The sequence below is a fragment of the Sordaria macrospora genome, chromosome 1, assembly GCF_033870435.1.
Source record: "Sordaria macrospora chromosome 1, complete sequence".
Taxonomy (NCBI): domain Eukaryota; kingdom Fungi; phylum Ascomycota; class Sordariomycetes; order Sordariales; family Sordariaceae; genus Sordaria; species Sordaria macrospora.
In genome coordinates this window covers 5,510,077-5,523,813 of record NC_089371.1, presented here as the reverse complement: position 1 = coordinate 5,523,813, position 13,737 = coordinate 5,510,077, and the positions used below count along the sequence as shown (strand labels likewise).

The 13,737-nt window shown below is 52.8% G+C and overlaps 6 protein-coding genes across 6 annotated transcripts; 4 read left to right on the top strand and 2 right to left on the bottom strand.

The window, feature by feature from the left end:
• Window positions 1–731: 731 nt before the first annotated feature.
• SMAC4_01549 (uncharacterized protein) lies at window positions 732–2,952 on the top strand (the record flags this gene model as incomplete). The annotated part of the gene is made up of 3 exons (XM_003352666.2): window positions 732–2,172; window positions 2,234–2,747; window positions 2,817–2,952. Exons 1-3 carry the CDS (start codon window positions 1,578–1,580, stop codon window positions 2,950–2,952), a joined length of 1,245 nt encoding a protein of 414 aa, XP_003352714.1. The 5' UTR covers window positions 732–1,577.
• A 474-nt stretch (window positions 2,953–3,426) lies between these two features.
• Window positions 3,427–5,376, top strand: SMAC4_01550 (uncharacterized protein). The gene is made up of 3 exons (XM_003352667.2): window positions 3,427–3,711; window positions 3,771–3,938; window positions 4,016–5,376. The coding sequence occupies exons 1-3, from the start codon at window positions 3,684–3,686 to the stop codon at window positions 5,137–5,139; spliced, it is 1,320 nt and encodes a 439-aa protein (XP_003352715.1). The 5' UTR covers window positions 3,427–3,683; the 3' UTR covers window positions 5,140–5,376.
• Window positions 5,377–6,045: 669 nt separating this feature from the next.
• SMAC4_01551 (uncharacterized protein) lies at window positions 6,046–8,246 on the top strand. Its single transcript, XM_003352668.2, has 7 exons — window positions 6,046–6,494; window positions 6,551–6,600; window positions 6,662–6,917; window positions 6,980–7,052; window positions 7,111–7,231; window positions 7,288–7,536; window positions 7,605–8,246. The coding sequence occupies exons 1-7, from the start codon at window positions 6,338–6,340 to the stop codon at window positions 8,241–8,243; spliced, it is 1,545 nt and encodes a 514-aa protein (XP_003352716.2). The 5' UTR covers window positions 6,046–6,337; the 3' UTR covers window positions 8,244–8,246.
• A 29-nt stretch (window positions 8,247–8,275) lies between these two features.
• SMAC4_01552 (uncharacterized protein) lies at window positions 8,276–9,673 on the bottom strand. The gene is made up of 2 exons (XM_066089614.1): window positions 9,052–9,673; window positions 8,276–8,986 (listed from the first exon to the last, which is right to left on the bottom strand). Exons 1-2 carry the CDS (start codon window positions 9,283–9,285, stop codon window positions 8,372–8,374), a joined length of 849 nt encoding a protein of 282 aa, XP_065945745.1. The 5' UTR covers window positions 9,286–9,673; the 3' UTR covers window positions 8,276–8,371.
• Window positions 9,674–9,842: 169 nt separating this feature from the next.
• Window positions 9,843–11,144, top strand: SMAC4_01553 (uncharacterized protein; the record flags this gene model as incomplete). The annotated part of the gene is made up of 1 exon (XM_003352670.1): window positions 9,843–11,144. One exon carries the CDS (start codon window positions 9,843–9,845, stop codon window positions 11,142–11,144), a length of 1,302 nt encoding a protein of 433 aa, XP_003352718.1.
• A 177-nt stretch (window positions 11,145–11,321) lies between these two features.
• SMAC4_01554 (uncharacterized protein) lies at window positions 11,322–13,549 on the bottom strand (the record flags this gene model as incomplete). Its single annotated transcript, XM_024655245.2, has 2 exons — window positions 12,333–13,549; window positions 11,322–12,262 (listed from the first exon to the last, which is right to left on the bottom strand). Exons 1-2 carry the CDS (start codon window positions 13,057–13,059, stop codon window positions 11,322–11,324), a joined length of 1,668 nt encoding a protein of 555 aa, XP_024511151.1. The 5' UTR covers window positions 13,060–13,549.
• Window positions 13,550–13,737: the final 188 nt, after the last annotated feature.

Here is a 13,737-nt window from a genome sequence, read left to right as displayed (position 1 = left end):
CGGCAGTGAGTTGATAGGATCGTGTAAGTAAAGTGGCAGCCGGACGAGGTGAAGACGGACGAAGAGAATGACGATGTTCAGGTACGGAAATTGATTTTGCTGGCTCACCTTTACGGGCGACGAGGTCGACAGCAAGGTGAAGCAATGATAAAATTATCTGGATCACGATTGATAGATTGATTGCTTGCAGGAAGAAAAATACAGGAGAAAGATCCAATCCTGCAGCCAGAAACTAATTCAGCAGAGGAAAGAGAAATGGCTGGTTGCTCACGCCTTCCACTGGAGATGATAAAGGAGTCGTCGATCCGGACGACAAGAGCAGGCAGTCAACTGCGGACTCCGCAATTGTGCATCGTACTTTACATATGGCCGGCACCTGCCCCGGAGCACAACACAGCAGCTCGAGATGCAGCCTTAGACGCCTTGGGTTACACAGGCAACCCTTATTTCAGACATTCCAACAACTCTCAGTAGCAGAGGTGGTCTGGTGTGAAGCCAGAAAATCGTCGGTTTTGTAGGTGGCAACTAAACGGGCCGGTTCGACCCAGGCCATGAGCCGCTGATAATTTTGTCTTTTTTGGTTCTTTCTCTTCGCTTTCAAATTGATCAATCAATTGTTCTACGGGCCATTGCTTCTGCTTCTTCTCCAACGATTGATATGTGTTTGAGGGTACTTGAGCATGGTTTTGTTATGGTAACTGTGGAGTGTTCATGCAGAGATACTTGGGACCTTTCTCGTCGCGATCCCCTCATTTGCACCCACGGTGAAAATTACATCATCGCAACCATCGGTCTCACTGTTCAAGCTTCCATTACCTTTTTCATTCAGTCATTATGGCAAACTCGAATAACTTGCTGGCTATGCTGTTTCATGGATTCTGTTTCTGTTCCAGTTGTATATCCCATGGCTACCATGTATGCACGAACTCCCGGACAAAGATGATACCCATGGCATTCACCTGTAGACCCAAGTTGAACATCAACATCTGAGTCAATTTCTAATATACGAGGAAGCTTCCTCATTGCTGGTTATCCTTGGTTGTTTAAGATCTCTTCTTGTGTTGTTTGCAGCACGTTACACTGAGTTTGCCCACCAAGCACATAACGGCTAAAATTTCCGTCTTGATCAAGACACTTGGTCTGCAGCCAATGGCCTGCTAGACACTATGTGTAACTCTGTAACGGTCGCTATATCATGTCATTCCAGAAAGAGCCTCCTTTCAAAGCAAAGATGGAGTTTGGTTCCTGATAAATGGCTCTGGAAGAAACAATGACGAGTACGGAGATGGACGGCCCGTCACGATGTCGTATCCTAGGAACTTGATGTTCTTTTAATGTGATGCCAATCCGGCAATTGAGCGTCGATTCAATATGGATAAGGTCGGATGATAGATGTAGGTCGCGATGGCGCCAGTCCCCCCCACAGCCAAGAACCCGGGGTAAAAGGTTTGTCGGGCGATGGGATGTCGGTGCCTCGGGGTATATAGATACGACCGGGACTCCTATAAGTCATGTTCTCTGGACCTTGAACCACGACGATCGAGTGTCAAGCTAATATTCTCGTTCAGTACGCAAAAATGCGAACCACAACCTCTTTTCTTCTCGGAGCCGCGGTTGCTGGAAGTACACTGGCCGTACCGTTGGTGGACTCTCGCCAGGCCGACACTTGCGCCCCGATACCATCTCCGTTTCCAACATGGCAACAACTCCCCACGCAATCGTCTCTCCCGGACCCGCTGCTCCCTCTCAAGTACACCACCACGGATAACGTCAAGGATATTCTGGTCGGAAAGGGCCCGAACCGCGTCCAAACTCCCGAACAATGGTACAAGTGCCGACAGCCCGAGATCATTCAGCTGCTGCAGGAGTACCAGTACGGTTACTACCCGGACCACTCCCAAGAAAAAGTGGAAGCCACTCGTAGCGGCAACACGGTCAACATTGCGGTCACGGCGGGCGGAAAGACGGGCAAGTTCAAGGCCACCATCTCGCTTCCGTCCGGGGCATCGGCATCGAAGAAGGCACCGGTGGTGATCAATATTGGCGGCATGCAGAACCAGCCATACTTGAGCGCGGGGATTGCGATTGCACAATTCGATTACACCTCGGTAGCGCCGGATAGTAACTCGAAGACGGGGGCTTTTTGGGATATCTACAAGGGGAGAGACATTGGTAAGTAGGATCGCCAGCAGATGGTCTACCTGACAGGCAGAAACGAGACTAATTTTGACAGGCGTCTTGACGGCCTGGGCATGGGGTTTCCATCGGACACTCGATGCGCTGAACACGACCGTTCCCGAGATCGACGCGAACCGGGTCGGCGTGACTGGTTGTTCCCGCTTGGGCAAGGGTGCTCTCGCAGCCGGCCTCTTTGACAGCCGCATCACGGTGACGATGCCCATGTCGTCCGGGGTGCAAGGAGTCGGACCATATCGATACATCGGACTGAGCGGACAGGGCGAGAATCTGGAGAACAGCAAGTCGGGTGCTGGCTGGTGGACCAACAGCAAGCTGGGGACTTTTGTCAACCATGCGCCGAATCTTCCATACGACGCCCACACGATTGCGGCGGCAATCGCTCCGAGGGCCTTGATCATTGACCAGGGCACGGGCGACGCTTATACCGACAGCAAGGCGACAGCCATCGTGGTCTATCCGGCTGCAAAGGCCATCTATGACTGGCTTGGAGTGGGTGACAAGATTGGTATCAGCGTTCGAAGTGGAGGGCATTGCGATATGAGCGGTTTGTATGTTGTATCCTCGAATCCTCGGAATCCTGTCCTGTGGTTATGACGTTGCTGACAGTTGTGCTCCAGTTCCTCGGTGTTGCCGTTTGTGCAAAAGGTCTTCTTCGGGACTCCGACAACCAAGGATTACAATAACCTGGGTAGCTATGGGTCGCCCATGTCGACTGCTTTCCCGTGGTCGACTGCTCTTCCCAAGGCCCAGTGAGCAAGACTTGGTGTTGTTGGAAAGGGAGAAGGTCATGGAGTGTTGAGTCGGCGAGGGGGTGGGTAGTCAAACTAGGGATGTTGTTCGAAGGTAGCGATAGGTCGGATCCCATAGCGAGTTGTTGAAAATTGAACTCATGGTGTGATTGAGGTGCTGGTCCAGCTCGAATGGAATGATGGCAGTTGGTGACTTCTTTCCGATGAAGAAGAAAAGATGACAAAGTCGGGAGCTTGGCTTGTGAAATTGAAGTTCGTATGTTCGGGTTGGCATTAGCAGAACATTCTCTGATTGGCTCAACGTACCATATCCGGCAGGCATCTAATTCCTGTCCGTCAATCGGCAAGTCTCCATTCACGACTCCGCCAGTGAGCTTCAAGGGTATCCACACTAGTATCCACAGGGGCCGCAGTTGCACCCGTCCCCTGCCGCGCTCCCGAGCTTCCAGAAGTTGACTGATCCAATTGATTTCCAACATCATCGCTTTTCCCTCTTTGTTCAGTTCCCACTGCTTGGCTTTGTCTCAAAGGCCGGAACTGCCAGATTGCCGCCAGCCGCCGTTCTAGTCCCTCCCGTTTCTAGAATCCTGACTAGAAACATCTTTCCCCGGATCATCGACGTCAACTGTCTCATTCCCGTACCATCCGATCCGGCCTGTCATGCCTTGAAGGATGCTGCTCTGTTGATTTGGATTTGGACTTGAAACTGCTGCCGGAAACCGAAATACATTCGCCATGGACACGCTCCAGCATGGGACGAGAGGTAAGACTTCCATTGTCATGAGCCAATTGACTCTGGCTAACCTTCAACTGCTTCTCCAGACCTTCCCTGGTCCTCGATCCCGACCGAATTCCTCCGCGCCGAGCTCTTGAAACGCGACGACGATGCGGACACATCCCGCCCACAATGCGGTTCAGGGGAGAAGGGTGAATACAACACAGGCTTACATGTCTTTGCCCTCGTCTTGATCCTCTTGCTGAGCACCCTGTGTATGTTGGACCGACCCTGTTTCCTAACAGTTCCTATGATATGGTACACTGGTGCTGACTGCTGGACGGCACGACAGCCTGCGGATTTCCCCTCTTCTCACGCCGTGCCATGAAAGGCAGCAAACTACAACGAAACATCATCTTCTTTAGCCAGCACTTCGGCACCGGCGTGTTAATGGCCACCGCTTTCGTCCACCTACTCCCAACAGCCTTCATGTCCTTGACCGACCCCTGCTTGCCATACGTCTTCAGCGAAGGATACAAACCGCTGGCCGGCTTGGTTGCCATGACAGCTGCTCTGGTCGTTGTCGCCCTAGAATCATACCTCACCACACGCGGTGCTAGCCATTCACATTCGCATACCATATTCGAAGACGAGGAGGAAAGCGGCCCTGTTCACCATCATGTCCACCACGACTTCAAGGATAGCCCCGAACGTATTGCGCTTCAGGATCGTGAGGTCACCCAGGGCCTTATGGGGCGACAGTCGCCCATTGCCAGCACCAGCGCCAACCCTTCTCCGTCCGACCAGCCCCGAGCTTCTCGAGATGACGACAGCGCTAACTCCCTCGATCTCGACTTGACCTTTGACGAGCTTCAACCTGTCCCGAATACCGACCATGACCAGCTTCTTGAGCCCACAAACACCAACGCCTATAGGACGGGACTTCAGCCTGCTGTAGCTCCCAATGTGCCAAATCCCGAAGAACAAAAGCGTATGTTGTTGCAGTGCTTGCTCCTGGAGGCTGGCATCTTGTTCCACAGTGTCTTCATTGGAATGGCCTTGTCGGTGGCGACCGGTCCTCCGTTTATCGTCTTCTTGATAGCCATCGGCTTCCACCAAACATTCGAGGGCCTTGCGCTGGGCACACGCATTGCCGCCATTCACTTTCCTCGCTCCTCTCCACGGCCATGGCTCATGGTGTTGGCATTCGGCGCCACCACCCCCATTGGACAAGCCATAGGATTGCTTATCCACACTTTTTACGACCCCATGAGCCAGACTGGTCTCCTTATGGTCGGCTTCATGAACGCCATCTCCAGCGGTCTTTTGTTGTTTGCCGGCTTGGTTCAGCTACTCGCCGAGGACTTCCTTTCAGAGAAGAGTTATGCAACGCTCCATGGCCGGAAGAGACTACATGCCTATTTTGCTGTAGTTGCCGGGGCTGGGCTCATGTCTACCGTGGGTGCTTTTGCTTGAATTACAAGCCTTCGGTTTATCCCTTGTCATTGTTATATGGACATGTTTCGCATCTGCTTGGGGTTGCATCATCAGCGGCGTTTTCTTTTTGTATAGAGCATTTCTGCCATCAGCGGTACTACAACAGCAATCTTAGAAATTATCCTGTTTCCCTCCATACCTTTTGCCTTCACTCTTTAAGACGACGCGTGGACGCAACCCTCCTCATCTTGCTCCTAGCTCCCGACTTGTTCGAGATGGAACTCGCGACCTTCCACATCGGGGACTTTATGAGAGCCAACGACATGATGACAGCCACGAGGTCCAAGGTATCATTCGCCCGAATACCTAGACAAGGTGGAGGTCAATGATGGCAAGGCATGCAAACAGCAACGCCACCCTATGTTTTACCCCCTGCTGGGTAACGTCCTGTGCTTCAGGATCGTATTCCGGAACCAACATGCATCAGACCAAACAAACCGCATCAGCTATCGCAAAATTAATCGGGCAACCACACAGGCTCCCGTGCTGTTCATATTAGCATTAGAAACCACCGCCACAGCCGATACAGTCTCTGTCCCACCATCCGCGTCAGCAACGACAATAGAATGTCGTTGGGCTCGCTGGGTCAGCACCTTGCAGAAAGTTCAGCCTCCTTCCTAAAAGAGCCTCTTGACGCTGCTTTTCGATATCCGGTCATCTAAAGGTGACACCGCAGTTGGCCTATGAGACGGTGCTTTCGGGATTTCCTAAGGGGATGTTGTAGGTTACATGTCAGATCACGACTACACTATCGCCTTGAACTTGTTGACCACCTACTCGATACTCACCCACAAGCCGGTTCTAGACAACGTCGAACTGCCAACAAGCCCTATACTAGCACGGCATTATGCTGTTCCCCGCTTGTCCACACAGGGGAACCACGCACGTGGACGTGAATAAGCTTTGGTAAGAAGCGAGCTGTACAAGCTTTTCTGTCGCATGCCGAGCAATCTATTGTGCTTCCCTGCGGGTGTTGATATTCCACTTGTCTTTAGCTGACATGTTTGCCCTGTAGCCATGGATGCCCATCCCGGTGTTAGCCTGATATCAGATACAAGGATTCGGGTTGAAACTGTCCGAGGCGGGCAGGTTGTGTAAAGGAACAGAACAAGAGGCGAGGTGATGGGTATGGCGGCTGAGACTTTGGAAATATAAGGCGGGCCCCCAGCATACGTTCATGGTCACTTTTTCCCCCGCTCTCTTGCTTTGGAAGCATCTTTTTCACCCTCATCCACGATCCTACGATATGCGCGTCAAGACGATTGGTATTGCCGTTGGCCTCTGTGCCGTTGGCGCGTTGGCCAAGGAGAAAGCAGTCGATATGTCACGTCATGGTAAGACTTCAGCTACTTGTGCATTATTGATCAAGACTGACACAAAACCATTCCAGCCGAGTATAAATCCGGAGCAGTTATGGATCGAATCATGGCTCACAAGTTCGTATGTATACACATGCATTCCTTACGACCAAGAGCCGTCAAGACTTACTAACAGATACCAGGAACAATGGGAGGCCAAACTTGCTAGTGGCGCCCTCAACAGTACCCAGTGGCCTCGGCTCAACTATACCAAGTGTGTCAATGGCATCGCTGAGGCAATCCATGGCGATGCTCTGCAGACTTTCAGGTGCAAGAACATGGACCTGTATGACTTCATCAACCACGCGACTCTTGGCTCACCACTGGCCACTGATGAGGGAGCGAGTGGTAGTTCCATTTGGGGCTGGACCGACCCCAAGTCCGACAGGGAGTTCATTGGTAGGTTCATTTGGATGGGACGACAGAGTGATCAAGCTAGAAACACATACTGATCTCAACAGCTGTGGGAATGTTTCAGGGAACTGGCTTCGCCGAGATCTTACCCAAGGGGAGACTGCTCAATCTGGGTTTCCTGTAAGTGTCTATGACCAGATTCTTGTCAGCGGGATCATATCTAACGGATATCGGATAGTCCTGCTCCCGCAACACTGAGTAAATACGCTCTGTGGAAGGAAATTCGTGGGTACAAGAACTACATGGTGATTGGTAGTGAACTGGAAGAGCACGGAATTCAGATCTTTGACATGCGCAAGGTAACCATTGCTATTATTTCCCAACCCCCAGATCCATGAGCTAACATTTTACAAAGCTCCTCACGATCATTCCCAAGAAGGCCCCCGTCAAATTTTCTGTCGACGACGTGACGGGTCACTTCAAGGACTTGCCTCGGGGTAGTACACACAACGTCGTCATCAACGAAGAATTCCAGTATGCCGTATCCGTCGGTGCCCGACCTCGCAATGACTCCTGCGGTGCCGGTCTCATCTTCATCGACCTCAAGGACCCATCCAAACCCACGAGACTAGGATGCAATGCTCAAGACGGTTATGTCCACGACGTAAGTTCTATAGCAGTCAATGCTTCACCTCCAACGCTTCAAACTTTCTAACATCCTCTCTTCTCCAGGCCCAATGCCTCAAATACCGCGGCCCCGACAAGCGCTATCTCGGCCACGACATCTGCTACGGCTATAACGAAGACAGCCTCACCATCTACGATGTAACCAACAAGGCCAACTCGTCCATCATCTCCCGCACCTCGTACGACGGCGCCGCCTACACCCACCAAGGCTGGGTTCTCGACCGTTACAACCAAGAATACTTGCTGCTCGATGACGAACTAGACGAGGGGAACGCCGCCGGCCCGGCCGCGCCCGGATACCCCATCACCTACATCTGGGACATCCGCAACCTGCAGAACCCCAAGAACACGGGACATTACAAGGCCACGAATCGCGGCATTGACCATAACCAGTATGTCATTGACGGACTGTCGTATCAGAGTAGTTATGGCGCCGGGGTGAGGGTTTATGATGTTTCCAGTATCCCGCAGGACCCCACGGGAGCGGGCGTGTGTGAGGTGGCGTATTTTGATATTTATCCTGAGGACGATAAAGCGGAAGGAGGAGGTGAGGTCGGGTTCGCGGGCAGTTGGGCGAGCTATGGGTATTTCAAGAGCGGGTTTGTGGCGGTTAACACGATGGAGCGCGGGGTTTACCTGGTCAAGGTTACGAAGAGGGAGAGGTGTAAGAGGGTTCATGCTTAGATGCTTAGGAAGGTCGGAGATGTAGTCTACCCAGCGGTTCGAAGGAACCATCACTATTGTCCAGGAACACCATAACTCAAACTGCATATCATCTCAAAATCCAATTCCTCCTTCTTGACACATACCCTTTACTTCCTCCCCGTCTTTAACCCCTTAAACTCCTTCGTAATATTCGTAATCGCCTCCTCAACTGGCAATCTCTCCATCGAGCTCGCGCCATAAAACCCATGCACCCCCTCGGTCTTCTGCAACACGTACTCGGCATCCTGCGGCCTCGCAATCGGCCCGCCATGACACAAAACAATCACCTCAGGATTAATCTCCCTCGCCACATCCCTAATCTCCTGAATGAGCTTGACACACTCATCCATCGTCTTTCCCCCTCCCTCCTTGAGTCCAATAGACCCGCCAGTAGTCAACCCCATATGCGCCACCAAAATATCCGCTCCCGCTTGCGCCATCTGTTTCGCCTCCTCGACGTTAAACACGTACGGCGTCGTGAGCAAGTCCATGGAATGCGCGAGCCGGATCATTTCCACTTCGAGGTCGTAGCCCATGCCCGTCTCTTCGAGCGCGGCGCGGAAGGTCCCGTCGATTAACCCGACCGTGGGGAAGTTCTGGACGCCCGCGAAGCCCAAATCGCGCAGCTTGGTCAGGAAGTGAGGCATGGAGACGTAAGGGTCTGTGCCGCATACGCCGGCCAGGACGGGCGTGTGGTGCACTACGGGGAGAACTTCTTTGGCCTGCACTTTTGCGTTAGTACCTTAGCTATTGTATGAATGGAAAAGGGGGGGAGATGAATTAGTACCATATCAACAACAATATCATTGGCATTTCCATAGGGCATGAGTCCAGCTAGCGAGCCCCGGCCGGCCATCCGGAACCGCCCGGAGTTGTAGATGATGATGAGGTCACCCCCGCCGGCTTCGACGAATTTGGCTGAGAGACCAATGCCGGCGCCGGCGCCGACGATGGTCTTGCCCTCGGCGATTTGGCCGCGGAGCTTTTCGAGGATTTGAGTGCGGGTGAGTTGTGGTGCCATTTTCTTGTTGTCAAATGAGATGAGGTGAGATGAGATGAGGTGATTGACAAAGTCTGATGAGTTGACTGGATGAATGGAAGGTTGACAATTAAAGATGGATTTAAACTAACAAAACAAACTGCCGGATTGGAAAAGGGGGAAGTGGAGTTTTTTTCTGTATGGTCGGTTTGCGTCGGTTGCGGTGGTGGGATTTGTGTCTTTACGTCATTAGTTCACGAAGGCTATCGGGCCGTTATCGTCGTCTTTTTCGAGCAGTGTAACGGCACACACGACAAAGGAAGATGGATCACGAAAGTAAATATTTGGGGATCGTCGGTGGAGGAGGGGGGTCAAAGATCGTGATACAATTTGTACAACATCAACTCATGTGATTTGGGTTTATCATCGTTGGTGTTTTTAACCCTTCAACCACCTCCGCATTTTACCCCTCTTCTCCCCCTCCCCCAACTGCCATACAGCGGCCCGCCCCGAACCCCAAATATCAACACCACGAGCACGCAGTGACCGCAAAAACTATCACCAACTCATCACCATCACCATCCCCCCCATTAACAAAAATGCCAACCATCGTCCTCATCGGTACCTGCGACACCAAGCTCCCCGAAATCTTGTACCTCCGCTCTCAAATCCTCCTCCTTCCAGACACCAACGTTCACCTACTCGACGTCGGCCGCCAATCCGTTTCCCATCCAGCCATCACCTTGGGCCCTTCCGGCCTCCTCCGCGACTATGCCAGCCCATCAGACCCCAAGGACATTCACTCCCTCCAATCCCTCCCGCGCAATGAGCTAGTAGAACTCATGTCCCGCGTGGCAACTACGCACGTCAAACACCTCTTTTCTCAAGATCAGATACATGCTATTGTGTCATTGGGCGGATCAAATGCCACCGCGCTCGCCGCACCGGTAATGAGGAATGCGTTGCCCATCGGCTTTCCAAAACTGATGGTGTCAACCGTGGCGAGCGGGGATACGGGCCCCTACGTGGGCGAGACGGATATCACCATGATGTATAGCGTTGTGGACGTTGCGGGATTGAATGAGGTTTTGAGGGGGGTGTTGGAGAATGCAGCGGGGGCGGTGGTGGGGATGGCTGATGCGTACCAGAAAAGGATGGCGGAACGAAAAGGACGGGAAGGGGGGGAAAGGGAGAAGAAAGTGAGGGTAGGAATCACCATGTTCGGCGTCACCACCCCGGGCGTCGACGCCATCAGGCAGTATCTCGAATCCAAGTACCCCGACGTCTTCGAAACCATGGTGTTCCACGCCACGGGCCACGGAGGAAAAGCGATGGAACGACTGGTGCGGGCTGGAGATTTGGACGCGGTGATTGACCTTACCACCACCGAGTTAGCAGATGAGTTGGTTGGAGGGGTGATGAGTGCCGGGCCGGACAGGATGCGGGCAGCTGTTGAGAAGGGGATTCCTTACGTTGTGTCGTTGGGTGCGCTGGATATGGTCAATTTTGGTCCGAAGGGGACGGTGCCGGAGCGGTTTCGAAAGGATGAAGAGAGAAAGCTTTATGAGCATAATCCTACGGTTACACTCCTGAGGACGTCGGTGGAGGAGTGCAAGGAGATTGGGGAGCGGATGTGCGAGAAGTTGGTGGAAGGAGCAGATGCGAGCAAGATCCAGGTGTGGATTCCGAGGGGCGGGTTGAGCATGTTGTCTGTGCCGGGAGCACCGTTTGAGGACAAAGATGCTGATGAAGCGCTATTTAGGGCTGTTCATGACGGTCTCAGGAGCAGTGATATCCTGATTAGGGATGATGAACGGAATGTCAACGACAAAGGCTTCGCTCATGACATTGCGGAAGCCATGGCCAGACTCTTGGGGCTATCAAGCGACCAGGAATCGTGAGTGGTCGGGTTCAAGGAGGTACGGAGAAAAGGTCTCGGTTGGTTAACCACAATATTATGACCACTAAGCTTTCTCTGTGTCAAAATTCTAACACTACTGGACACACTTATCGCACAAACAGGCCTGTCTGACAACATCTTACACCTGACACCCTATACACCCACCCATCTACCTCACCTACGGCCTCAAAGTAGGTGAACTCGCCCTCTGAGCTTGACCCTGACCCTGACCCTGATCCTGATCCTGGCGATTAATCACCAAAGGCGGCGGCGACAAAGAAGTCACAACCTGCGACGGGGACTTTCCCTCCTGCCCACCTTGCATCTGGCCATTGTACAAGTTAAACAACGACTCGTTTCCCTCCGACGAAACCGTCATTCTCGACCGGTCCTGATCCATGTCCGTTCCCGCACTGCTATCCGACCACATGCTCTGGAACTTCATCGCCTTCATATTCTGTGCAGCAGTCGGGGGCTTCTTGGGCATCGGACTCAGCGGCTTCGAGATTTCGTTGAAGTATGTAGCGGGGATTTCCGGCATGGGAGGGGCGTCTGGGTCGTAAGGGGTAGCAGGATAATCAGAAGCTATCGACTCCCGCCCGCCTCCTTGTTGGGAGCTGCCGTAGGCTGACGAGGCCCGCCGGCTGAAAGCAGAGAATGTGCTGCCTCGGATGGAAAGAGGATTCAGTTTCAGGGGGTGGTGTTTGCGCAGCCAGCTGGCGACGGACTTGCGAATTTCGGGCTGGTGGGTGGGCGCTGGCCGGATGATGGTCACGGGATGAGCGCTGTCGGCTCGTTTCTCGTCGAGGGCGGTAGGGAGGACGTAGCCGTTAGGAATGCTGTAGGTGTTGTTGGTGTTGTCATGGCCGTTCTGGTGGGCATAGGAAGCGGCGATTAGTTCATCGAGTATCTGAGAGTTGCTGCGTGGGTCGAAGTTGGTTGAGAGCTGGTCGGCGCCTGCACCGCCTGCAGCAGTTGCTGGAGGTGGGAGGCCGTTTTCACCGGATTTCTCGCCGGAGAGGAAGGCCCGGATGGAGGACTCGGAGTCGGCTTCCGACTTGCGGGAGCGGAAGCACTTCAAGAGCCAAAAACAGACAATTCCGAACATGGCGACACCGGCTGTTGATGGAAATGGTTAGTTGGTCATGGTTTCGCAAGAGCAAGCCAAATCAGCGAAGCTTCCACTTACCAACGACTCCAATAGCGATGCCGGCCTTTGCGCCTCCTGACATGTGCCCGTGAGCGGCCTCCTTCTGCTGTACCCCTTCTAAAGCAGCTCCATTGTTGATGGCTGGGCTCGCCGTGGCCGAAGTCAAGACACTGGTGGTGACACTGCTGGTGATGGCGATTGATGCCGCTATGGCTGTTGTGCTGCTGCCAGTCGTCATGGTCACAAATCCACTTGTGATGGTGGCTGAACTTGTCTTTTCTGGCTCGTCATTGTGGTCCTTTGTCTTGGTGGGCGCGGGCCTGGCTGAGTGTGAGATTGGAGTGAGTGTTGTTATCGGCTGCGGTTGTGCGGAAGCACTGACGGTGCTGACGGTGAAAGTGACTGCTGGTGTCGGGAGGGACTGGGTAAGCGTAGGGGGTTCTATTCCTATTGATGTTGTCTCGGGTTCCGTTGGCGTTGATCCTGCTACCGAGACTGTTTTCGTGGACTTTGTCGACTTGACTGTTTTTTTGGTTGTTGTGGCTGTCTTGGTTGACACTGACTTGTTGTCTACCGGATCATCGATGAATTGGAATACTGGTTCTGATCTTGCCGATAGGTTGTTGTGTTCACCAGCCTCCAGCGTCACTCCCTCACCCAGTTGAAACCCGTCGACGTGGTTTTCTTCATCCAATTCATCACTGTGCGATTGTAGTAGTACGTTGTCCACCCATCGTCTAATGTCATGTCTCGAATATCCATCCATATCGTCTGCCTGCAGCTGTCTTGACTTTTTCTTTTTTTTTGTTTCCACCGAACCTCCGTTGACCCCTTAAGCCTGCAAAGGATTGTTTTTATGAAAATCAGGCCTGCTGTAGTGAAGGAAGCGAAAGAATGAATGTCCAGCACCAGGCTGTTAAAGAAAAGAGGGAACGAAAGGTTGTATTATCAACCTTGCTCTGTTGTTCACAGTAAACAAACAGATAGTGCAGTAAAAAGAGAGGGAAGAAAATCCCAAGTCATTCCCGGCTCCGAAGGAAAGGGAGCGGGACACTCCAGGGTTTTAGGTTCTGGACACTTCCAAATCCAGCCTCCAGTCGGTCCAGCATTTCATCCAGCCCATGGCCTTGGAATAAGCCATACCACAACACGAAATCTTCGAGTTTCACATCTCGTGCGGTGTTCTGGTAAGAACTGGGAGAGTCGTAGTTCGCCAAGTGGTAACCCCCTGATGATGTGTCGAGTGTGTGGAGCATGATGCGCTGTGGTCGTCCGGAGGCCAGCCCCTGGAACCCTGTCCGTCGACCCCTGAAACACCACGCAGCGGCGCTGTGAGACCCTGGCGATCCAGTCAATGCAGGGGCTTGGCGTGGAGGTCGACCACAAGTGTTCATCGTGTTCCCCGGAAAACACGTCGAGACTGTCAACCTTTTTCGGGTTCATC

Excerpts from the sequence above, each read along its gene's own strand:
- SMAC4_01551 (XM_003352668.2), top strand. The coding sequence starts at position 6,338 with ATGGTCACTTTTTCCCCCGCTCTCTTGCTTTGGAAGCATCTTTTTCAC. Across the intron at positions 6,495-6,550 it reads AGTCGATATGTCACGTCATG|CCGAGTATAAATCCGGAGCA; the intron begins GTAAGACTTCAG and ends AAACCATTCCAG. Across the intron at positions 7,232-7,287 it reads AGATCTTTGACATGCGCAAG|CTCCTCACGATCATTCCCAA; the intron begins GTAACCATTGCT and ends CATTTTACAAAG.
- SMAC4_01550 (XM_003352667.2), top strand. The coding sequence starts at position 3,684 with ATGGACACGCTCCAGCATGGGACGAGAG. Across the intron at positions 3,712-3,770 it reads GCTCCAGCATGGGACGAGAG|ACCTTCCCTGGTCCTCGATC; the intron begins GTAAGACTTCCA and ends CTGCTTCTCCAG. Across the intron at positions 3,939-4,015 it reads CCTCTTGCTGAGCACCCTGT|CCTGCGGATTTCCCCTCTTC; the intron begins GTATGTTGGACC and ends ACGGCACGACAG.
- SMAC4_01552 (XM_066089614.1), bottom strand. The coding sequence starts at position 9,285 with ATGGCACCACAACTCACCCGCACTCAAATCCTCGAAAAGCTCCGCGGC. Across the intron at positions 8,987-9,051 it reads ATGATATTGTTGTTGATATG|GCCAAAGAAGTTCTCCCCGT; the intron begins GTACTAATTCAT and ends GCAAAAGTGCAG.